The 25811-nt window shown below is 44.3% G+C and overlaps 1 protein-coding gene across 1 annotated transcript in view; it reads left to right on the forward strand.

Annotated features, from left to right (window-relative positions):
• DDHD1 (DDHD domain containing 1) overlaps window positions 1-25811 on the forward strand; it is a 105906-nt gene that overhangs the window by 67114 nt on the left and 12981 nt on the right. The window contains exons 8-9 of the mRNA XM_038407010.2: window positions 4118-4380; window positions 22759-22834. Of these exons, the coding sequence (XP_038262938.1) occupies window positions 4118-4380; window positions 22759-22834 (339 nt within the window). The remainder of the gene's footprint in view (window positions 1-4117; window positions 4381-22758; window positions 22835-25811) is intronic.

Consider the following 25811-nt stretch of genomic DNA (forward strand, 5'->3'; position numbering starts at 1 on the left):
GTGCTTTACAGATGCAATTAGAGTTTTTTGTTTGGTTTTACTATAGCTGCAAAATATTTGGGTACTAAGTTAATTCGTGATACTTTAATGATAATGGTGACTGGAAATCTTACAGCTTAGCTATAGTAGTAAATTATACTGTGCAAATAGGTTAGGTATACAGTGATTTAGGGTTTAGAAACAATCTTCGTCAGCTGATCTGGTTGAATTACAGCCTTGTAATCTGGTCATCAGGCCTCTCTTTTGCTTCTGAATTTACAGCTGCTGAGAAGTCCATGTGCAGAGTATCTTTCTACCGTACATACGTTTTGGTGTGTTAGTTTAACTCTCCAATAACAGTATGCTTTTAAAGACTAGATAGAAGCATCCTATCAGGTTGATAGCTTGATACTTTAGATGTGCTTGACAGGAACATACCCTATTCTACCCCAAAATGTATAGAAAATGAGAAATTCATAATGTAGTGCCATGGATGCCTGAAGGTCACTTTATTAATGCAGATGTCCATAAAATGAAACATGCTGCAAACATTTGTAACCACAGCTGCCATTTATATGCAGTAGCGATTCATAGAATACAGCATTTGGAAAATACAAGTTAAAAATGAATTCTTTCCCTGTTTTTTTTTGTTTGTTTGTTTTTTAATTCCTGTAGCAATCTTGGGGGCATGGGAAGGGTTGACATTTCCTTGGGAAAAACTAGTTTAGGACAGGGGCTGGTAAATACTGGCTTATACCAGGTTTAAACCAGGAAACGGAGAAATATAATTGCATCCGTATCCAGCAAGTTGAGCAAGCGTAGAACGAGTCTTTTCAAATTTTGAATACATCCATTCAAAACTGGGGATTAGGCTCGGTCTATCCACTGCATCAAAGTTGGTCTTCTGCTATAGAATGCTGCATGGCCAAATGAACCTAGAGTGGTAACCTGCAACTCTGCCTGCTTCTGGTTCCTTAGTGCTTCAAGCCCACAACTCTGCATTGTTGTTGTTTTCATATAATCAAATGTTTTTGTCTTTTGTTTATATAATATTGAAAACATAAATACGAGTCCTTGAGAAAATACCAAACCAAAATGTAAACAGGCATTCTGATGTTCAGTATTATAATTACATATATTAGTATTACACCCAGTGCAGTTTTACTTTTTATTTGTGCAGCCCTAAATTAATCCACAAATCTACTGCCTTATGTAACTGCAATTTGAATACTGTATGTAACTAAAACTAAGTATAATGTGGTATGCATTAACCAACAGTTTTAAAAATTAAAAATGCTTTAAACTGGGAGTAACTAGTTTTTCCCCGAGCAGTAAAAACTATGATTTTACCTGGCAAAAACCACATCTGGTAAATACCAGGCCATCCCATTAATGCACTTGCTCACCAATGAAAGCATGTTCTTGGCCACCCCTTATGCCAAGTTCTGGAAACATCACTTCAATTACTGACTGGGTTGGGTTTTACATGTAGAACTGCTTTTATTTTGGTCTCAGTCCTTAACCTCTGTGGTTGTTGGTATTTCTTCCAAGGTAAGTTTTCTCCGTGAAACTTGTCTTTGTGATTCATGTGTGCGCACACAGGATTTGAGAGCAGATAACAAGTTCCTGGAAGGTTGAACTAGCATAGGAACAATATACATCATTTTAGGACTACCATAGGATTAGTCTACTGAAGACTATAGTGCATCATTGTTAACATTTTGATCCTCTCTTTTTGAACATTGTTCTCTGCATTTCAAATTCAGTGGATGCCAGCTCCACCTATCTCATTTGTGCTTTTTTTCCAAAACAGCTTCTTTCTGTTTTTTGTGGAGCTTTTTATTAATTCTTTTTAGTATAATAGGAAAATGATGCTAATTGCAGAGATGCCCAATAGCAGGAGAAATGGGACAGAGCAGTGTTCAGAGGAGTTGTTTATGGCATAGTTTAACCAAGCAGTGAGCAGAATAATAAAGTTCTTGATCAAATCAGGTAATGCTTACAGGACTTAGAAGCAATTGGGGGAAAATGTTTTCTGGATTTTTAGACATAAAATATCTTCATAAACCCCTTGAAGCTGATCAGTGCTATTGAACACAAGGAGTTCTAAATAATCCATAACCATATATGCCATTAGTCCATGTAAAGAATAATACACAGTCTCAGCCTGAGGTGTGGTTGTAAATGCACTTGTCTGTGACACATCTTTATACAAACAGTGATGACATGATAGAGCTGTTATAGTTAGATGATTGAGGCACATGACTAACATGCAAAATTTGAGTGTAGTCTTAATTGGTCCTTTAATATCACATTGTGTATGAAGGAATCTAAATGTTGCTACATTTAGAAAGCAGATTTTGGAAAAATATGTGAATTGCTGGGTAAAGTACAATTAGGAAACTGAGATGAGTGACACTACTGGAAAATATTTAATCAGAAGCCTTGGATGTTATCAGCTGCTGTCAACCTTTACACCACCACTCACCAAAAGAGATGTGTTCCGTTATTTGTCTCTTCTATATGCTGGGTGCATCTCAAACTCCTTTGCCAGTTGAATGCTTATGGGAGTTGAAGCTTATACTTCTGGTCCATCTGAGTTGATTTGTGCATGGTACTCACTGTCTATCTTAGGCCCCGATCTAACCATAGGCAGGCGGCAAAATTTTCACTTTTTCACTTCCACAAGAGGGACATGAAGTGGCACAGCTTGCCCCCCTTGCCGATGGCACTTACTGGTCCCAATTTTGGGGAATAAGGGAAAGTCTTAATGATCACAGAGAAATAAAGAATCAAAAGATTCATAATTTAAGGCTCAGATTTTGTCACGGATATTTTTAGTAAAAATCACAGACAGGTCACGGGTAATAAACAAAAATTCACAGAAGCCTGTGACCTGTCCCTGATTTTTACTAAAAATACCCCCTGACAAAATGGGGAGGGAGGCGGGTCTAGCACCCACAGTGGCTGGGCTGCTGTGGGGTCTGCCCGCCGCAGCTGGGCTGCTGTGGGTCCCCCACTGCCCTTGGTGGCTGGGAGCTCCAGAGGAGCCCACTGCCTGCTGGGGGGCTGGGAGCTGCAGGGTCCCCCTGTTGCCCAGCAGCTAGGAGCTCCGGGGCTCCACTGTTGCCTGGCGGCTAGGAGCTGCTAGGGGCTCGCTGATGGGCTGCCTGCTGAGCTCCAGCCCTGGGGCAGAAATGTCACAGAGGTCTCTGGAAGTCACAGTTTCCGTGAGCACTGTTATAAAATTACTTTCTTACAGCTAATACAACACTAGGGTGCCTTGGGGATTTACATTGTAATGCCCCATATACAAGTGAATCAGCATCAGTCCATCAGCAAAGGCAGCTGGACTGCAGTTCTGAACCTGCTGACTGCTGTAGTTTTACTGAGCTCCTAAGGAGCACAGGATGTGTCTTATTGCTGGGTCCGAATGCCTGCATAACTACGCTCTTCACATTTCCCCTAGCCATAGTGGATCCTGCTCTTCTCCTTGCTTCTTGGCGCCCCCCAGATTCCATACCTTAATTCCTGTTCCCAGTCAAGGGTGCCTCTCTGCTGACTCTTGTACGTTTTCAGGACAAGCTGCATATCTTAACAGATCCTTAGGTATCATGGGGCCCTGTGCTGAGAGGGTAAGCAGGAATCAAACTGTAGATGAGTAGGAGGACTCGTGGATGGCAGCTTGTGGACCTAGGAACCATTTGGAGTTCCAAAGCACCATAGAGACTCTGCTCCCTGACTCTTAGCACATGCACATAAACATGTCTAAAGCCCTGGAAATTCCCAGACGGAGAACTGAGTTAAAATGGAGTTAAGATAGAGAGTACATGTCAGTAATTTAAGAATAAAATCCTTAGAACATTGTTTTAAAACAGGAGATTTAGAGTCAAGGTTAGTTTGTTCTCTTTAATAAATGGTTATCTTTTGGACAGTTTTAAGTTATTCATTGATAAAGCAAAATTCTCAAGGCCTGAGTGAGCTACAGTGAAACAGTCACATTCAGGGCATACTTGAATGACCACATACATAGCCATGAAGAAATCCTGTCTTTGAACTCATAGTAAGATGAACAGAAACAGGGAGATTAAATAGATAATGATGAAATCTTAACACAATGTTTTCTCTCTTAAAACAGCTAGTAAAAGGCCTTCAACAGGAGCTGAACCGGTTATATATGCTGTTCTGTTCTCGGAATCCAGAGTTTGAAGAAAAAGGAGGGAAAGTCTCAATTGTGTCACATTCCCTTGGATGTGTAATCACTTACGACATAATGACTGGTTGGAATCCAGTAAGACTCTATGAACAATTGCTGCAGAAGGAAGAGGAAGATCTTGAAGACGGTTGGATGAGCTATGAGGAGCAACATTTGCTTGAAGAACTTTACATAACTAAACAACGGTAATGTATTCCACATTCTCATTATTAAGGAGAAATTTGCATCCCTAAATGAAACTTTCGGAGTTTTCCAGAGCTTACCATTACTTTTATCAGAAATGCCTGGCCACTTCTGCGCCTGTGCTGGCATTGAATGGCAATGGTAAATGGGATTATCTAACCACAGGACAAACACGTTAGTGAAGCTATCAAAGGTAAGGGGAGCTGGGATCAGTGACTGGAATTCTGAGCCCGTATCCTGCCTGTGGTACCAGAATCAAACAGGAATCATCTATTCATTGCCAGCTGATCAATTTGGGAACCACTTCCAGCAAGGGACATTAATGCAAGGCCCTCCAAAGATGCTATTGACCGTACTGTACCCCAGTAAAGTAACTAGATCTGTGGTGAAGCTGAAGCTGCACACTGCCCATGGGAGAGGAATGAGTAGTGATACAGAGTGGAGTTATATTTGGAATCTTAGTTGTGAATTTCCTGAGTTTCTAGCATTTACTTTTTTTATTTTTTAAAGGACAATAAGTATTGTAAACCTATCCAGGTCTGGGGAGAGGAGGAGGAATAAAAGTGCTCCTTCAAGCAATTATACGGGTCCCTTCATTGTAGGTGTATATGCACTCTAGTGCAGTTGTTGGAGAGTTTTCCCTTATCAGTACCAGTGGGATGGCTTGGTTACTGTCGTTAGTACCCATTGTTGTGTTAGAGCAATTTGTGTTTAGATTAACTTAGGTTTTGGGGGGTTTTTTTGTTTTTCATTTTGGGAAGTTTTGTTTGACACCAGCTCCTATCTGGGACCGGTGTTGATACTGGAGTTATGCCTTATTCTTCTGGCTTGAAACCCTGCCGCTCTTAGGGCAAACTAATGCTAATTCAAGACCTGCAGTCCAGCTGCCTTAAGTACTTGGGGGAGAGGGGGGCTCATGTTAGTGACAGATGAAGTATCTATAAAGCATTTAAGCCACAATCCCAAAAGGACAGGGCACCTAGAGTTAAGTACCTGCTTAAATTGGAATTGGAGCTTCATCCTCTTGGAGCCTTCTTGCACAATCCGGGTACCAACTGCCTCTGCATCGGGCAGCAGTGCTCCTCCAGCCTTGGTTGTACCACAAGACAGATCAATTTCACTGGTGCCAAAGAGGAGGTAACACAAGTCCTCTAAGGACTTGGTACTAGGCACCTCAAGATCAGAGGCTCAGAAGTTGAGCCTCTACCAAGGACTCGAAGGTGTGCTTAAAAAGGAGGCATTCTCCAGAACAAGCCTCAGAATGGGAGTTTGTTGGCTCCAGAGCCCAGTTTAGGACCAGCTTCACCATTGTCACCTCAAGGTTCCAGTGCCACAAGACCAGAATACTTTCCCGGTATCATCCACTCTTGAGGCATTTGTTGAATCTGTCAATACCTCCTTCCCTAGGAATTCAGTATTCTCGCTTGGTGTCTGTACTGATGGTCGTAGTTTCAGCTCCCCACGATGTGGAACTATCAGATTCGACAATTAGCATACTGACTAAAATGATACCGTCTAGGGGAAATCCACAGAGGATCTCGCTATCCCCTTCTCCAGAATCTGGGCTTACCTCTCGGGTACTGAGGGGACAGTTCCTGCATGGTCTGAAGAAGTGGATTCTTCTTAGAATTCTAAAGTAGGTTTGTGTGTGTCTCAGTCTGGACATGTTCAGTAACCTGTATGCAGTGCCTGCCCACCCTGGTTTCAATCCCTGTTCCAACAGGATGCAGACCACAAGGACCCTTTGTCTGCGCACCGTTGGGGGCCAGGCCCATATCGGTGACCTTTGGGGAACCCACGGGGGCTCTTCCCTCAGTCAAGAGTGTCCCCACATCTTTCCCACTCTACCTCCTTGGCTAGTCATCAAGAACATCAGCACCATAGACAGCTCAACCTTGGTAGTGGGCCCACCCTGTGCAGGGACAGGATTCTTCTCTTGAGCTTCCCTGAAAAGAGTTGAAACAGGATAAGCCCCGAGGGTCATTGGCATGTTCTTCCTCAACCCATATGAGGCTGTTATGATGGAGCCTATTTCCTTGCCATTGGATGACTACGAAGCCCATCAAGAGTTGTTGCGAAGGATGTCTTCGGTTCTAGGCCTCCATCCAGAGGAGGTCCAGGAAAAGGCCAACAGGCTTGTGGACATTTTTAACATCAGCAGCTCCATCAAGGATAGCTCTGCCTATCAATGATTCTATTCTGGAGCCTACTCAGATTTTTTGGTAGACCCCATTGTCCCTGCTGCCTACTGCAAAAATAGCAGAGAGGAGATGCTACATCCCCTCTCGTGTGTTAACATTTTTACAGTCCTGCCCCTAGGGCTCCCTGGCAGTACCTGCAGCTAATATAATGGAGAAGCAGGGTCTCCAGGCATTGACACCAAAAAACAAGGAGGTTGGGAAACTAGATTTGTTCGAAAGGAACCTTTATTCCACAGAAGGGTTACACCTTTGTATTGCGAACCAGCAAGCTCTGCTAGGGCACTATGATTTTACCCGGTGGGATACAATTTTGAAGTTTAAGGATGAGCTCCCAAACAATATGAAACAAAAATTTCAGGTGATTGGTGGAGGAGAGCAAGTTGGTTTCTAGAACAGCACGCAGGCTGGTCATGATGCATCTGACTCTGCAACTCGTTGCCTGGCCTCCATCATCACCATATGATGGTCCTCATGGATGCTATCCTCTGGTCTCCTCCCAGAGCTTCAACAAACAATCCAGGACCTCTCCACTGAGGGGTCATCGCTCTTCTCGGGGGAAAACTGATGACACTCTGCATAGTCTCAAGGACTCCAGAGTAACTCTGAAATTCCTAAGGATTTATATTCTGGGGGCAAAGAGGAAGACCTTCTGTCCTTATCAGACCCAGCAATTTCTGGAAGTTGTAGCTCAAAGCAAGGAGGAAAGAAATAGGAGTTTCAAAAAATGTCCACCTTTACCCTCTGTCCCTGCAGCTGCTGGTTCATCAAGGTAGACTGCATCCTCCTAGCACACATTTTGTTGAGTAGGTCAAGCGCAGGGTACCAGTTCCAAGAGTGCCATCTTTGCCTTCTCTGATTTTTGCAAGTTGCCTATTCCACTTCCTTCATGCTTGGGCCCACTTCACCATGGCTCAGTGTATTCTAAGCATGGTGGAAGTGGAATACACTCTTCAATTTCTTTCTGTTTCCTCCCTCTTAGTCCCCCATTTCCCCATCCCTCTTCAGGGACCTCTCTCTCAAAGCCGTGTTATTGCAAGAAATACAATCGCTGCTTCTTGTGGGGGCTATATAGGAGGTCCTTCAGTTGCTCAGAGGAAAGTGATTGTACTCCAGTTACATCCTGATCCTGAATGGAAAGGGAGGTGAGGTCTCAGGCCTATTTTAGATCTGAGAGAATTAAACAAGTTCCTAAAGAAATGGAAATTCCAGTTGGTCACTATAACTTCCATTATTCCTTCTCTTGAGCCAGGGGACTGGTATGCTTTCCTTGACTTAAAGGACGCTTACTTTCATGTGGCAATTCATCAGAGCCACAGAAAGTTTCTAAGATTCTACCAACGCTTCTATCAGTTCACGGTGCTGACTTTTGGTCTGCTGGCTGACTCATGTATTCACACAGCGTATGGCAGTGGTAGCCGCATTCCTCCAGATATCAGGAGTCCATGTCTCCCATTATCTGGATGACTGGCTAGTAAAAAGTTGACCCAAGTCATAAACGTTGTCCAGTATAAACATTATCCTGTCCAAGTTTGATGCGCTCAACCTACTGATCAACACAGAGAAGTCCATCCTATCTTTGATACAGAAAATAGAATTTATTGGAATGGTCCTCAATTCCATGATCGCCAAAGCTTCCTTTCACCGTCAAGGTTTCAGACGATGCAAGGCATCATTCTAGGTTTAAAGACATATCTCTTTCCCACAGTAAATAGCTGTTGAGGCTGCTTTGGCACATGGCAAGCCTGCATTTATGTCATCCAATATGCCAGACTACGTTTCAGAGAGCTTACAGAGCTGATTGGCCAAGGAGTATTCACCAAAGAAGCACCATATGGACATGATAGTTCAGGTATCAAATTGGGTCTTATCTTCCCTAGACAGATGGACAGAACTTTCCAACATTTGCAAGGAAGATCCCTTCACCTCAACAATCTTTCACCTGAGTCACGGTTGTGTCAGATTTGGATTGATGGTCTATCTTGGGTCTCGTACAGACACAGGGTAATCTAAGATTACATATAAATGTCAGGGAGTTGCAGGTTATCTGGTTGGTTTGCATGGCATTTTTTCCAAATGTCCAGGGAAGGGGCTTTTAGGATTTTGACCAAAAATGCAGTAGCCATGTTCTATGTAAACAAAGAAGAAGGGGCCTTTTAAGAGCATGTGACTGTCCCTCCTTGTCTATCTCTGATGGAGGCCACAACTCCTCACTGTCATGCCTTGGCACAGCAACTAATTAGAGGGGAATTAGCTGTCTTTAAAACTCAGGCCACTTAAAGTGGGCTGAGCAATACCTAGTCTATGAACCTTGGCACTCAGGCAGGGCGGGCAGCAAACAATCAGGGTGCTCTGGCTTGCGATCAGGGCAGAGCAGCAAAAGGGGTCTAACGTCCTAACTTTAGCGGACGTTAGACTAGTCCTGGCCTACGGTGGGGAGGCTGCTACCCCAGGTGTGGGGTGGCAGGGGGTATGGGGACCCAGGCCCACCCAACTCCACTGTGTCCCAGCCCAAGGCCCTAACAGTGGTGGATTATTCCACCACTGGGGTCAGCAGGGATTCCAGCCGCAACATGCTGATCTGGCTTCAGGCAGTGACGCAGCCAGACTACAGTCGGCTGTCCCTGGGCTACTTCCTCCCCTCCCCTCCGGGTGTACCTCCATCCTGAGGTCGTCATCCATCTCCCCAGGATACACCACCAATGGTAGTCTCAGCAGCTCCTCAGTGTCTGGAATGGCAGAGCTCTCTAGAAGTGCAGGCAAGTCCTTAGGGCTGCAGCGGTCCTCCTCGGCATCCCGCTCCAGCAGCAGGGAAGAATAGTCTGTCTTCTTCGGCAGCTCCAGCCCAACTAAGCTGTAGGGCCTCCCTTTTATATCCACTTCATGTCCCGCCCCTCAGCTTCCGATGGGGGCAGGTGTGGCTTTCCTGGCTCTGCAGCCCCAGGGGCAGGTTGTGGTCCCTCCTGGTCTATCTCTGAGGGAGGTCATGCCTCCTTGCTACAGGTCTGATCTTCGCTGGTGTGTCAGGAGGTGATTCTGCCTTGTAATTTATACATGACCAGCTCTGTACATCTAAAAGTGGCTTATCTTCTAGGGATCCAGGATACTCTGGCCGATCACCTATGCAGACTGTTTATCAATCACCATGAGTGGTTCCTTCGCCCAGACATAGCAAGGTCCATTTTTAGGAACTCCACCGGTGGATCTATTTGCAACAAAAGACAACAGAAAATGTCACCAGGTTTGCTCCCGAATAGGCCACAGCCTGGGTTTGTTGACACACACTTTTCTACTGCCATGGTCAAACGGACTCGGGTGCTTTTCCTCCCATTCCTCTCTTGCCCAAAGTTCTGTGCAAAATCAAGCAGGACACTGCTCATCTTATACTTACTGCCCCAGCAGAGCCCTGTCAACACTGGTTTTCAGAGTTGTTATCCCTCTCAATCAATCCTCCGCTGTCACTCCCACTAGACACAAACTTGATTTAGCAAAAACGCAGCCACCCCATCCATCTTAATCTACAGGTGCTTCATGTGACAGTCTGGAGGCTTCATGGCTGACATCTGCAGGGGGGTCCTGCTTTAGAGGAGTTCAGGACTTGCTGCTAAATAGTAGAAATCTAGGTAAATGAAAGAGGTTTTCCAACTGATCCAGACTGAAAGGCGTTTCCCTCGTTCATGCTGTTCAACATGTGTTGAACTATCTTCTGTTTCTAAAGCAGGGGTTAGCACTTAGTTCATTCAGCGTGCACCTAGCGATTTTCTCTGCCTTCCACCCACCTATTGATGGCCATTCACTTTTTTCCAACTTGTTGTTCATAAGAGTTGTAAAAGGCCTGGACAAACTATTTCCACATGTGTAGGATTCTGTTCCCCCAAGGAACTTGACTCTCTTGTCTTAGCAAAACTGATGGGTTCCCCTTTTGGACCTCCAGCATCCTACTTCCTATTGCACCTTTCTGTGGAGGATGATCTTTAGTGACCATTACATCGGCTAGTAAAGAGGGGGAGTGAGGGCATTAGTATCAGATCCTCCATATACTGTTCTCTACACAGTTTACCTTTGCCTTTACCCAAGGTTTCTTTCTTAAGTGGTTTCCAGTTTTCATATTAACCAAGCTGTCTTCTTATTGACCTGCCCGAAACCTCATGGTTGTAAAAGTGAGGAGAGGCTTTGTGCTCTAGATTTTAGAAGAGCTTTAGCTTTTTATCTGGACCAGACTATAACTTTTAGGTCTTTGATACAACTCTTGATCATGTGTGTGGACAGAATGAAGGGCTATCCAGTATCCACTCAGGTGATCTTATCTTGGATATCCAGTTGCATGCAGTTACGTTACCAGTTGGCTAGTGTGATGCCTCCAGAAAGAGCAGGGATTCTCAAACTTCATTGCACCATGACCCCTTTCTGACAACAAAAATTACTTCACGACCCCAGGAGGGGGGACTGAACCCAGAGGTCACCCAAACCCCACCATATTGGGTGTGGAGCAGGGGGGTCAAAGCCAAAGCCCTAGCTCCACCACATTGGGTGAGGGAGCCAAATCCAAAGTCCAAGGGCTTCAGCCTTGGGCAGGGGGCCTGTAGCCTGAGCCCCACTGCCAGGGGCTGAAGCCCCTTCAGCCCCTGGCAGTGGGAGCTTGGGCTTTGGCCCCGGGCCCCAGCAAGTCTAATGCCAGCCTTGGCAACCCCATTAAAATGGCGTTGTGACCCACTTTGGGGTCCCAACCCACAATTTGAGAACTGCTAAGATAGAGCATTGGGTCATTCATCTTGGTTCCAACCAGCTTCTGCACCCTTTCTGGCTCATGTCCCCATATTAGGCACTTCCAAAGTGGCAGCCTGGTCATCACATCGTACATTTGTCTCTCACTATGTAAACTCTCAACAGTGAGAGACAATGCCAGATTTGAACGAGTGCTCTACCAATACCTGTGCAAATAAACTCCGAGCCCACTATCAGTTTGGACTGCTTGTAGGTCTCCTGTGGTGGAATGAACACAGGTAGTCACCCTACCAAGAAGAAACAGTTACTAACTTTTCCATAACTGTTGTTCTTTCTGAAGTGTTGTGTATGTCCATTCCACAGTCCGCCCTCCTTCTCCTCTTTGTCAGAGTCTTTCCAGTAGGAAGGAACTGAGGAGGGGTGGGAGTGGCTCTGCCCTTTATGCCTGAATGCAGCGTGCAAGGCAGCAGAGGGCACTCATGCCACCCTGATGGTTACCACTAAGGGAAAAACTCTCTGACAAATGTGCGCTGGAGTGCACATACACCTACAGTGGAATGGAGAAGTGCAACACATCTCAAAGAACAACAGTTACGGAACAGTTAATAACCATTTCTTCTCTTCCAAACTCTGCCAATACGCCAAGCTTCACCAATTGGAGATGGGGCTTGGCAGGGCCATGTGCTGCTATTTATGCAGTTGCTGCTCCTTGGGATGCAATTACTTCTGCTTCGAGTGATGGTCCCTTCTTCCACTGAGGGTTACACATGCGTGCCATGCGTCCGGAGTCGGATAATTTGAAAGTGGTGTACGTTGGTCTGCGCATGCACCATGGCTTGCCTCAGGCTTCCTTCTGAGGTGATAAAGGGCAGGGCGGACCAACCACATCTTCAATTCCTTCTGACCACCACGTGGTCCGGATCGGAACTCTGTGCCCATGTTTCTGATGCACTTCTAAAAAAGATAGGTTTCAGAGTAGCAGCCATGTTAGTCTGTATTTGCAAAAAAGGAAAGGAGTACTTGTGGCACCTTAGAGACTAACAAATTTATTTGAGCATAAGCTTTCGTGAGCTACAGCTCACTTCATTGGATGCATTTGGTGGAAAATACAGTGGGGAGATTTATATACACACACAGAGAACATGAAACAATGGGTTTTATCATACACACTGTAGGAGAGTGATCACTTAAGATGAGCTTTTACCAGCAGGAAGGAGTGGGGGGAAGGAGGAAAACCTTTTGTGGTGATAATCAAGGTGGGCCATTTCCAGCAGTTAACAAGAACGTCTGAGGAACAGTAGGGGGTGGGGTGGGGTGGGGGGGAGAAGTAACATGGGGAAATAGTTTTACTTTATGTAATGACCCATCCACTCCCAGTCTCTATTCAAGCCTAAGTTAATTGTATCCAGTTTGCAAATTAATTCCAATTCAGCAGTCTCTCGTTGGAGTCTGTTTTTGAAGGGTTTTTGTTGAAGGATAGCCACTCTCAGGTCTGTAATCGTGTGACCAGAGAGATTGAAGTGTTCTCCGACTGGTTTTTGAATGTTATAATTCTTGACGTCTTATTTATGTCCATTTATTCTTTTACGTAGAGACTGTCCAGTTTGACCAATGTTTATTTCCCCATGTTATTAGTTAGCCTAACTAAAAGAAGGTTGAGGGGAGATATGATTGCTCTCTATAAATATATCAGAGGGATAAATACAGGAGAGGGAGAGGAATTATTTCAGCTCAGCACCAATATGGACACAAGAACAAATGGGTATAAACTGGCCACCAGGAAGTTTAGACTTGAAATTAGACGAAGGTTTCTAACCATTAGAGGAGTGAAGTTTTGGAATAGCCTTCCAAGGGAAGCAGTGGGGGCAAAAGATCTATCTGGCTTTAAGATTCTACTCGATAAGTTTATGGAGGAGATGGTATGATGGGATAATGTGATTTTGGTAAGTAATTGATCTTTAAATATTCAGGGTAAATAGGACTAATCCCCTGAGATGGGATATTAGATGGATGGGATCTGAGTTACCCAGGAAAGAATTTTCTGTAGTATCTGGCTGGTGAATCTTGCCCATATTCTTAGGGTTTAGCTGATCGCCATATTTGGGGTCGGGAAGGAATTTTCCTCCAGGGCAGATTGGAGAGGCCCTGGAGGTTTTTCGCCTTCCTCTGTAGCATGGGGCCTGGGTGACTTGAGGGAGGCTTCTCTGCTCCTTGAAGTCTTTAAACCACGATTTGAGGACTTCAATAGCTCAGACATAGGTGAGGTTTTTCATAGGAGTGGGTGGGTGAGATTCTGTGGCCTGCGCTGTGCAGGAGGTCGGACTAGATGATCAGAATGGTCCCTTCTGACCTTACTATCTATGAATCTAAGTGCTGTACCTGCCACACCTAAAACTGCAGCCTCACAAGAGCTGGGAGCTGAAGTAAAAATTTCTCCCTATCGAGAAAACACTTCAGTCTGCAGGGAACTCTGGTGGGTGTTGACCCCGGATCATCCCTGGAGCCTTCACTTCAAAAGGGGTCGAGTGGTGAAGAGGAGAGAGAGAGAGAGAGATTGGTTTCAGAGTAGCAGCCATGTTAGTCTGTATTCACAAAAAGAAAAGGAGTACTTGTGGCACCTTAGAGACTAACAAATTTATTAGAGTATAAGCTTTCGTGAGCTACAGCTCACTTCATCGGATGAGAGAGAGGGAGAGAGAAAAAAAAGCCACCAGCAGACTCCCCCCGGAAAGGCTCTTCTGAGCAACTGGCCAGCCAGAAGGGTGTTTCCCAGTGCAGCCATCTCAGCACCGATCCCCCAGCAACTGGCCAGCCAATGGGACTCCCCAGTGCGGCCAGTAGGACCATACCAGCAGAGGAACCTCCTGCTGTGAGCTCAGCTGCTACACAGTTAGGCACTGAAGCTCTGGAAGCTGAAACCTGAGAAGGGGCTTCCTGCTGTGAGCTCTGCCCTGCTCTGACCTCTTTTCTCGGCACTAACAAGGGGCTTCTGTGAGCTCTGTGCTGATCTACTCTGGGCAACTACTGCACCAAGAGGGCACCGTTACCGTACCATCTCTAAAAGAGCGACACAGAGAAGCCCTGCTGTCAGCTCTGCTTCAGCACCGAGACACCAGAGGCTTCCACCCTCAAGGGTCCCCTAAGGAGAGGGGACAGTTACCGTACCATCTCTAAAAGAGCAGCATAGAGAAATCCCTTGGTACCAGATGCAACAAAACTCCCATCTAGGAAGTGTTCTGCACTTTCCCAACCATTGATACCGACTACAGACACTCCTCTGGGGTTCCAGATGAGCCCATGGTAACACAGGTGCTCTGATACTCTGGAGACTGGTGGCCTCAGTACCAAGGGAGAGACAATTACCATACCATCTCTAAAAAAAAAAAAAAAGTTGCACCAACAAACTTTTTGTACTGGGCAAAACTCTCATTTAGGGAGTGCTCTGCCCAACTATCAGTACTGACAATGTACCACGAACCCTCCTCTGTGGTATCAAATGAATTCATGGTACTGCATGAGCTCTGGTACCCTGGAGATCTGGATGACTGGGGAAGAACCACAATCCTCATTACTTGGTACTAGGACCCTGGTATCGAGCACATCCCGGCACCCAGAATCCTCCCAAGGCCATATTGTAACTCTTAAGGTATATACACCCACAGGGTGCGACCATCTCTGGTGTGTCTCAGGGAGAGTCCACCAGATGGTTTGCTACAGCCTGGCACCTGAGCCAGGGCAGGAGAAAGCTTTTTCAGAACAGGACAGAAGGGGGGGAGGGGACACCACCACTACCTGAAGAGGAAGCTACCTCTTCAGCACACTTATCCTCATCTCTCCCAGATGAGACTGTGCTGCCCACCCCTCATCACTAGGTGAAGATTTAAGAACTTTCTGGATCTTACCAAGAGGGTGGCAGTCGAGCTGCAGATTCCCTTATAAGAGGTGGCAGATATACATCACAAGGTGGTGGAAATTCTGCACACTACCTTCTCATCTAGAACTGTCCTCCCAATTAATGAGCTGATTCTAGATCCTACCAAAATCATCTGGCAGAGCCAGCTTCCATAGTACCAACCAGCAACAGTGTAAACAAAAACAACCCTACATCTCTACCCAAAGAGACGCAGACTTTGTTTTCAGCATCCGCAACCCAACTCCATCATAGTGGATGTGGTTAATGCGTGAAGCAAGCAACATAATGCCAAGTCAACTCCATATGATCAGGCTTCGCAAGATGGCGTATACATCAACAACATTACTGTTTGGAGTCATAAATTACCAAACTGTCATGGCCAAAACAATTTTGTTAATCTTGGGAAACCCAGGAAGTTTCTGAAACATTTCTGGAAACACAAAAAGAACAGATTCTTAGAGAAGGTCAGTTAATAACCAGACCGGTCCTAGAGACACCACTGGATGTTGCTGTTACAGCTGCCCGCCCACTCTCCAGGACAGTGGTATTGAGGTGGGTTGTGGGTTTTGGTTTTTTTGTTTTGTTTTTTTGTTCTTGTTTGCTACACCTCTCTAGATTGCCCAAAGAGCTACAGACTTCCAATTTGAAGGGCCAAACTCTTTATGGAGAAGACAGCTTTTCTCTCCACATCCTGAAGGATTCTCGGACCACACTACACTCCTTAGGAATCTACACTGTGGAACAGAAGCGAAGATATACCTCTCAACCACACCACACATCACAATCTTCTCAATACTCGCCATCTCTGTGCTGTTATGAGCCACAGTATAAGAGGCCCAGGGCTCAAAAGTGAGAACAGTCTGCACCCCAGTCCATGACCTCTCAAACTGCCTCTTATAAGCACTTCGATGAGCTGGTCGGGGGCCTGAACAATGATACCTTACAGCATCAGCTGCCATCTATACACCTGTCACGCCACTCAGAAGTCACCTTACCTTACTTCACAGCAGTTAGGACCAACTCTAGAGCCAAGAGAGAGAGTGATTTCTAGCCCTGAACTTACAGGGTGCCTTCTTCCATATCTCAATACAAACATCGTACAGGAGATTTCCTACTGCTTACCTTTGGAGCAGGATTATTATAGGTACAGACTGCACCACATGGGGTAGTTTCCAAGGTTCACTTCATTGTAGTAGCATACTAACCCTTGTACAGTGACTGGACTTTATCAGTACCAGCCTGATGCAGTACAAGCTAGAGCACTCCTCTCACTACCCACATTCACCACCCTGGGACACGTCTCCCTAATATGCTGGGGAGCTCACCTACACAACAACAAGGTTCAGGACAAATGGCCTTCCACAGAAATGATCACCTTTTGGGGCTAGGGGCTGTTAGGAGTGCCTGTGCACATACTCTGTATTTCATCAAAAACAACACACAAAAGTTATGATGGACTTAATGTGACCTGTATGTTTTGTATAAACTGCCAAGGAGCTGCCAGATCTGCCTCCCTCTACAAGACATCATTCAAACTTTGGAATTGATGCACTCATCATGATGTGCTCATCTCAGCTGTCTGTCTACAAGGGATACAGAACGGGATAACCAACAGTCTCAGTTGGAATTTTCTCACGACAATCAGCGTATACTGAATTCACAGGTGCTTCAAGATATAGCCGTCCTTGGGGGAAACATTCACTGGCAGGTGCCTTCATCTTCCCAGCAGACAGGGCCCACTTGTATGTCTTTTCCCAGTTTCCTACCCTATCCAAGATTTCGTTGAAAATTCAACGAAACAAAGTGAGAGTTACTGTGATTGCTCCTCCAGACTAGGACAAGTCTGGCTCCCTTACCTGACGCAGATGGCAATATGCCCTCCTGTTCCTCTGAAGTCAGCCCATTCCTCACCCGCTCTTTCAAAACAATGGGCTGACCCTTCAGCCCAACCCATGGGTCCTCCGCCTCCAGGCTTGGATCTTTCTTTGTTCCAAGGCTTAGAAGCAGAATGCTCTGACAAGCTGAAACACATGTTGCAACACAACCACAAGTTGACCACTTCACATACCTATCTACAGAATGGAAACGACTCCAAGTTTGTATCATTTCAAACGGACAGACCCAACCTCATGTTTCCTCCCTCTGATTTTGCACTACATTTTAAACTCTCACTCAGCTCCCTTAAGGTACATCTCATGGCGAACATGGCTTCCCACTTGGAGTTTGCTCAACCACTAATGTGTAGACTCTTTAAGGGCATTGGGACTCTCTTCCCCAATGTGACACCACCCCCTCCAGCCTGGGATTTTAATCTAGTTCTCAGGGCTTGGACTAGACCTCCCTCCAAGTCCGGGGCAACTTGTTCTCTCTTACACCTGTCCATGATGACAGCATTTCTAATTGCCATCACCTCAGCTAGGCACATAGGAGAAATAGTGGCCCTGATGGCACATCCATCATTCACGGCCTTTGTCTTTAAAAAAAAAAACAAAAAAAAACAACACACCTCTAAGGCCGTATCCCAAGTTTCTCCCTACTTTTTTTGCACTTTCCATATGAATCAACAGATCCATCTCCCTGTTTTTTCCCAAAACCACATTGTGACAACTGGGAGACAATTGAGCATATGCTAGATATTAGAAGGACATTAGCATTCTACTTGGACAGGACTAAGGACTTCAGGAAATCCCCTAAACTCTTCCTTTCATCCACAGAAAGATCCAAAAGCTCTGTGATATCTCCTCAAAGACTATTCAAATGGGTCTCTAGTTGCATTAATCACTTAGCAATGATGCAACTTGCTTCCATCCATACACACTCCATGAGATCAGTTCCCACCTCAATCACGTTCCACAGAGATACCCCTATCTCCCCAATCTATAGAGCAATGACTGGGGCCTCTGTCCATAATTTCTCAGAACATTATGCGATCACTAAAGATTTGGCCGCTGACACTGTCTTCAACTCCACAGTACTCTCTGTAGTAAAAGACTCCGCTCTGAAGTCCCAGCTTCCAATATTGGGTACTGCTCCGGAGTCATCTAAAGTGGAGCACGCATAGGATACTACTCGAAGAAGAAGAGGAAGTTACTCACCTTGTGCAGTAACGATGGTTCTTCGAGATGTGTGTCCCTATGGGTGCTCCACTACCCACTGTCCTCCCCTCTACTTTGGAGTTCTCTAAAGGGCTCTGTGGTAGAGAAGGAAGTGAGGGGGGTTTGCCCATGCAGTGCTAAATAGCCTTGAGGCAGACCACGAGGAAAGGAGAGCACATGTGCGGGCTCAATGGGACACTGCTACCAAAAATCTCCAATTAGAGGTGCAGGGTACGCAGATACCTAAAGTGGAGCACCCATAGGGACACACATCTTGAAGAACCATCGTTACTGAACAAGGTGAAAAGAAAAGGAGTACTTGTGGCACCTTAGAGACTAACAAATTTATTAGAGCATAAGCTTTCGTGAGCTACAGCTCACTTCATCAGATGCATTTGGTGGGGAAAAAAAAAAAAAACAAGAACAAGGTGAGTAACTTCCTCTTCCCAGCACAAGATTCTGGATATCGTTCACATCTTGGGACTGGCGAGAATGGAATTGCCAATTAACAAAGCCATACTGGATCCTCCCAGAACTGTATTGCACACCTCTGCAACATGCACAGCTTCCTCCCAAGCTACAGAAAAGCTCTATGATGTTCCGGCCAAAGGCTCTGAAAATCTTTTTCTCCCACCCACGTCCAAATTCCCTTGTAGTCCAGGCTGCTGCTGAAAGAGCCAAACAGCAATCCTCAATGTACATTAGCAGATAAGGAAGGGAAGCATCTAGATCTTCGAGGATGTAAAATATTCTCATCTCCAATTTGCAATCCTGAATTGCAGGCTAATCAGGCATTGTTAGCCAAATATGATCTTCTGAATTATAGTAAATTCGATGAGTTTGCTAATAGCCTTCCACAACAAGATTGTTCTCGTTTTCAAGCATTGTTGACAAAGGGAAACTCATGACCAGAACTGCCCTCGAGTCAACAGAAGATGCAGCAGATACCTCCTCCAGTGCCATCGCTACAGCAATAGTCATGCGTAGAGTCTTGGCTCCATTCTTCTGGTTTTCTTAGGAAGGTCCAAAACACCATTGAGGGACCTCCCTTTCAACAAATCCCATCTTTTTAACCAGAAGACAGACAAATCACTACAGACACGAAAGGACTCTAGGGCTGCTCTTCATTTGTTGGGCATCTACACTCCTGCCCTGAAACAAAAATTCCAGCACTACTCATCCACCCAATGCCATAGGTCTCCTCAGTTCTATCCGCAGTGACCTTATGAGCCGCCAAGGAAACATCAAAACTCATCAAGTCTCATCCTCAGCTTTTTGAGAGGCCACCTGGGAGTGATTTTTCTATACCACCATCCAATAGAAGGTTACTCTGTCTTTACACACCTGCTAACCTCTAGGTTTTGGAAAGGTTTCATGAGAACCTTCCCACCCATGCAAGCAATTGCACCCCAATGGGACCTGAATCCAGTTTTCTCCATGCTAATGAAGCCACCCATGTCCCTCCTTTCCATGAAAGTCACCATGCTATCTGTTCTGCGAGAAGGGTTGGTGAACTGGAGCTATGATGGCGGACCCACCTTTCGCAGTTTTCCACAAGCATAAAAGCATATCTCCTTATACATCTACACCCCAATTTTTTTTTACCAAAAGTGGTCTCCAAGTTTCACATCAATCCATTCACTTCCTTGTTTTCTTCCTGAAACCACACACATCTGCAGAGGAACATCAGCTCCCTTCCCTTGATATCTGACAAGCTCTGGCCTGCCCGCAATGAACAAAAACAATCAGGAAGCCCCCTAGACTGTTCGTTGCAGTAGCAGGGACATTTGGGACAGGCCATCTCCACCCAGAGAATCTCTAAATGGATTTCAGGTTGCATTAAAGTCTGCTACCAGCTGTCGGGCCTACCTTCCCCCACAGGGGTGCGGGCTCACTCCACGAGAGCTCAGGTTTCAACCACAGCCGCCCTTCAGGACATGCCACTCATGGACATATGTAGAGCAGCCATGTGGAGTTTTTGCACACCTTTGCAGCACACTACACCTTAGAGCAGGACTTGATGGTGGATGCCTCCTTCAGCATGGCAGATCTCTGGACAACCATTCCATCCTTATCCTTGCACCCAACTCCAACTTAAGTACTGCTTGTTAATCACCCTTGGTGGAATATAATAGGGACCATCACTCGAAGAAGAGAAAGTTACTTACCTTTAACTGGAGGTTCTTAGAGGTGTGCGGTCCCTTTCTGTATTCCACATTCCACTCCCCCTCCCTTCTGCGGGTTAGTGAAATTCACCATGAAGAAGGAACTGAAGACGAAGTGTCTGCCCCACCCTTTATCGCCTCAGACAGAAGCACGAGGCGAGCCAGGGCACATGCGCAGACCAGCAGATGCTACTTTCAAATTCTCCAACTCTGGATGCATGGTGTGCATGTGTAACTCTCACTGGAATACAGATAGGAACCACACATCTCAAAGTACTTACCTGTAAATGAAGATCATCTTATCGTTTGCTGCCTACCTTTACCTGCTGCCATCTTTCAGCCTGAAACTTTAATACTGCATTGTCTCGCAACCAGCACATATCTTGGTAAATGGGACCTCAACACCTGGGGTGTGCAGGTGTTAGTAGGAGCTCTTCAACAGCAGGGAGATCCTGCAGGTGACAGTGACAGATCATTGGTGGTGAGTTGACCTCACTTTCACACCCCAAATACTCAGGGCTCTTATGCAGCATTGGGAAGGGCACCTTCCAGACACCTTTGGGGTATGGGGTATAAGGCAGAGGCAGGGGGATCCTGCAAGAAGTGATGGAAGCTTTAAATTAGCTCCTGTCAACAAAAGCCAATGGTGGCTCAGGAAAGCAGTTCTTTCTCTTTCCACCCTGGTACCTGGCTTACCAACATTTTGTGCCTTTGAATTTCTGTAGAGGAGCAAGACAAGGTGGGTGAGGTAATATCTTCTATTGGACCAACTTCTGTTGGTGAGAGAGACAAGCTTTCAAGCCACATAAAGCTCTTCTTCAGGTCCAACACAGGACCTGGGACCAACATGGCTACATCAACACTATATATAGAGGAACAAGACTTTCACTGTGCCAGATGTATGTGTAATTCTGTTAGTGGGTTGGTGCAGCTCAGTTCCATCACCCACTGTGAAGTGCTAGCAGCAATTCTCTCTTAACATGCAAACTCAACTGAGAGAAATATGAAGAAACCTCCTCAGCATCCCAAAACATGTGGAGGAAGGATAACCTCTTAGACATCATTAGGATCTGACCAGTGAAACATCTCACCATTGCCATACTCTTGTCCCAGATGCCTAGCCATTTGCAAAAATATGTCAAGCTTGATCCTCATTAATCTTAATGTTGCGCAATGTATGCATTTATAAATGAATGCAGCCATCTTTAAATTTTATTAATGTAGTTCAGTATGAATTTAATATATATGCTTCTGTAAAACATACAATTACATTCTGTAACTTCAGGATTTCAAAGTTTATAATCTTTCTAAAGTAGTATTGGGCTTGTGAAAATTTTTATTCCCGGAGTAGTTTGACGATTTTTCTGTTGATTGTATTCTCAAATGTTTTAAATTGTACTTACCTCTGTAATGTTCTGTAAGTGGCATGTGTGATTACAGCATATGATACCTCTCAATATGTAATGGGTGGAGATAAATATTCAGTTTCTTTGCTATGACCCTGAGTCATACTCTTGAACACATATGGACTGTTGAAAATGCTACTTTTCAGTAAGCTCCAGTCCCCAAAACCCATTTTTTGCTAGTTAGACTGATACACAGCAGAATAGGTATATTCTACATTTTATTCATAAAACACACTTTGAAAATTGAATAAAATCATTTCTTCGATTTTTGTAAAGAATTTGTAATACTATTGTTCTACTGTGGATTGAGCGAAGCTGGCGGGCATGATAGCCGCCTTACGTTCATGCAAAACAAGGGAACAGTTAAATGCCCCAGTGATAGCTGAAGCAGTGGACTAGACTGCATTCAAATACAGGCAGTGGCTGGGCCATGCAATCCAAGAGATTTCCTTGGGGTCTGATAAACACAGGAATGAGGGATTGTTTTGATTGTAGCTGTGAATTGGAGGGAGGGAAGGAGAGAAGCAGCAAAACAACCACAGAAGCAGATAGAGAAGGAAGCCAAGACACAATCAGGGATGCATGTATACATGACCCTGAGAAAAGCTGAGAGAGCGAACTTTTGGGTAAAGTTCTGGCTGAGAAAGGGTTGGGACTGTGAGCAAAGAAACTGTCTCCTGCTGCTTGATTCCTGCTGCGCTCAGGGAAATAGCAAGGAAATAACTTTGTGTGTTCTTTGTTAATAAATAGGACTGCATCAAACAAATATCTGACTTCATCAATTCCTTCTCCTAACAGAAACAGCCCTTACAACCTCAAAAATTGGCTAACTGCTTTTTGTACACACCATGCCTAATGAAGACACCCCTTTTTTCTAGGTTGAGAGAGATAGAAGAAAGGTTACATGAATTAAAGGCATCAACCATATCAAAAACACCTGCCTTAAAATTTAAGGTATGTATGTTCAAAGGATTTTTATTGAATGAATGAATGAATGAATGAACATTATTGTATTTACTATAAAAGTTTGCTTTCAATACGCTCTACCCAAGCTTCTTTTTCTGTTTGTACTGATGTATTTTTTAGGGATTATTTTTTAATATTTGTATATGTATATAAAAGGATTAATATACATTCATATATTTATTTTGGTCTTTAATTTAAAAATTATCATATATATTTATATCTAAAATATATATTGTATATTATTTATATGAATTATATTAATATTACATGTTTGTTTATACCACATGTGATGGTGAAATCCATTTTGTAAATTTGCATTTATCATGCACCTTTTGACAGTCTCACCTCTACTCTGCCCACTAATCCATCTTGCCCTGGGACTGCTTCTAACATGCCAAGCCTCTGAACAGCTTCAAACCTGGCTGAACTTCCTCCAAATGTGGAAATTTCCCCCAGATGACACTGGCCTGCTGAGACAAACAACAAGCTGGTTTTAGTGATAGATTTAGGCTGATATTTTATAAGCCAATAGAGCCAATTACTGGAGCTTTATGCCATTGGAAAGAGGAGATTCCCAGCTTTCCAACTGGTTGCACAAGACTTGCTAATTTACAGCCCTATAATGTCTTTAGATATTGGACCTTAAAATATGACCTTATGTAAAAAAGAAAATTAGCTTGTTTTTCAGTTTTGAAAATTATCATTTTTTTCCTCCTTCTGATGTCACTGCTTTTGTACTCATAGGCCCAGATTTTTAAAGGTATTTAGGCATTTTTGTGCTCAGTGATGCAATGTGTAGCAGATTTAGGAGCCTAAATCTAATTTTCAAAAGGGATTTAGACACTTGAGACTAAATCCCATCCACTGTTGCTTTAAGTTCCTGAATCAGTGAGGTGTTGAGTCATTGAGCACAGCAGTGCCTAAATAGCTTTAAAAATCTGGGCCTTAGTAACTAAAGTCAATATCAGCTGATAGAAAAATGGAAAAATTACTTACTAGTAATTCAGTTTGTCCTAACCCTTTTCTCTTCACCATCGTTTAAAAAAACATACTCTACATCATGCTATTATCTCTACCAGTTGGGAAGCAGGCGATAGACTGATACCCTTCACCCCTCAATTCTGTACAAAGACTCATCGTTCATCCACTTGCATTCAGTCTGAACGTTTTCAGAACAAGAGCCCTAAGAAAGGGCACGAAGCAAGGGAAGTAGGATGGGGAAAGAGACAGAACTATGACAAACCAAATTACTCCTAAGTAATTTTCCCTTGTCATATATCCTCTCTTTTCCTCATCCTGCTGAATCTTCCATAGACTGTTAAATAGTCTATCAAAGGGTTTTATACTGGTGCCTGTCACTGTAGTTTCTGAGTACCTCCATTCTGATGGAGCAGTTCAAGAGGAGGAGAGGCTTACCTTAAATATATGAGAACAAGATGCTTCTACTAAAGGAAGATTTCACAGGATGCTTCCACTGAAGGACAACTTCACAGCAACATATTAGTCCAGCTGGTTGTGTGTGACTGACGTGGCGACAAGTAACTGCTGTGTAGATATCATCCACCAAAGTCTTGGCTCTTTCTACCCAGACAGGGCGATTCCTTTAATAATGGTATAGTTTAACCATGAGTTTTACTATCTTGTTGCGGTAGTTGCTGAATAAAATTCTTTGGCCTGTCTAAAGAAGACAGGCAGGCAATCAGAGTAGATGGTCATAGTGGTCACATCTGGCTTTCATATATGATTGAATGGGCCTGTACTACTTTAATGGAAAAATGTGGCCACTACTGCTTTATTGCCCAGAGTCTCTAAGATCAGGGAAAGTCTCTAGTCCTACTTAAGTGAGACTTAAATGCTTGCTTGACCTTGAGCAAATAGACACATTTCTCTGTCAAGACAAGTTCAGGAAGAAATCCAGAAGCTACATTGCCTAGGTGATTAATGTGAAAGAAAGCAGTGCATATAACTGCTTCTTCGGGGGGTGGGGGAATGAAGATTTGGAGGGTCTTTGGTCAGTGCCCCTAACTCATCATCCCGGCCAAGGTGATGGCCACCAAAATAGGATCTTTGTAGTTAAGAACTTTAAATTTCCTCCCCAGTGATAGCCCTAATGAGGGATTCACTAAAACTCTCAGGACTAGGAATGGTAGGTCTCACTGAGGGGACCAGGAGTTGAATGCCAAAACTCTACTAGTTTCTCACCAGACGTGTAAAGTTTAGGGATGCAGTCTCGTTTTGGCCTTGTCTGTGGGACAATAGCTGTGGAAAAGGAGGAAGAGGCTAAAGAAGAATTCTATGTTTCTTATCTGAAAGCTAGCCGCGCTGTGGCATTGGGGCATGTCAGTTGTCATTTTTGCTTCAGTGGTCAAAGATAACAGCATGATAGAAGGATTTTCCTTTAAGAAGTGGAAGAGAGGAGGGACATACCACAATTACTTCCTGACCTCAAAGCTTGTGATTAGTTTATTTAACTCTGTGTTTGTCAATATAGTTACCCAAGCTATTTCAAGATTCTGTGGCACTTTTTCACAAAGATTCCTAAGATCAGATAATCCTGGTTCCCCGGGCAAATTTCAACATATTAGAACTCAACTTTTGTATAGTAGCATCCTCTATCCAAAGATGTTAATGGTGTTGAAAAGACACTGATGAATTACTAGGAGTACAACTGAAATGCAGCCATATCTGAGAGAAAAGGAGGTCTTCAGACTTCTTGTAACAACACTCTTAAGCAATTCAGAACAAAACTGCCTAGTTAAATTCCCCATGTAATACTAATCTGCTAGCTTCGTCCCTTCATTTCTTGTCCTCAAAAGTTTCATGGTGTTTCTGGTGCAGTTAAAGGGCTATGGGCTACACTCTAGAGGTGGTTGCAGTTTCGTGCTCAGCTGAAGTATTTCCTCGGTCAGTAAAGTTCTTTGCAATCCTTCTGGATGAAAGGCAATATATAAACATATGATGCAGT

Source organism: Dermochelys coriacea, chromosome 6 (assembly GCF_009764565.3).
Source record: "Dermochelys coriacea isolate rDerCor1 chromosome 6, rDerCor1.pri.v4, whole genome shotgun sequence".
Classification (NCBI taxonomy): domain Eukaryota; kingdom Metazoa; phylum Chordata; order Testudines; family Dermochelyidae; genus Dermochelys; species Dermochelys coriacea.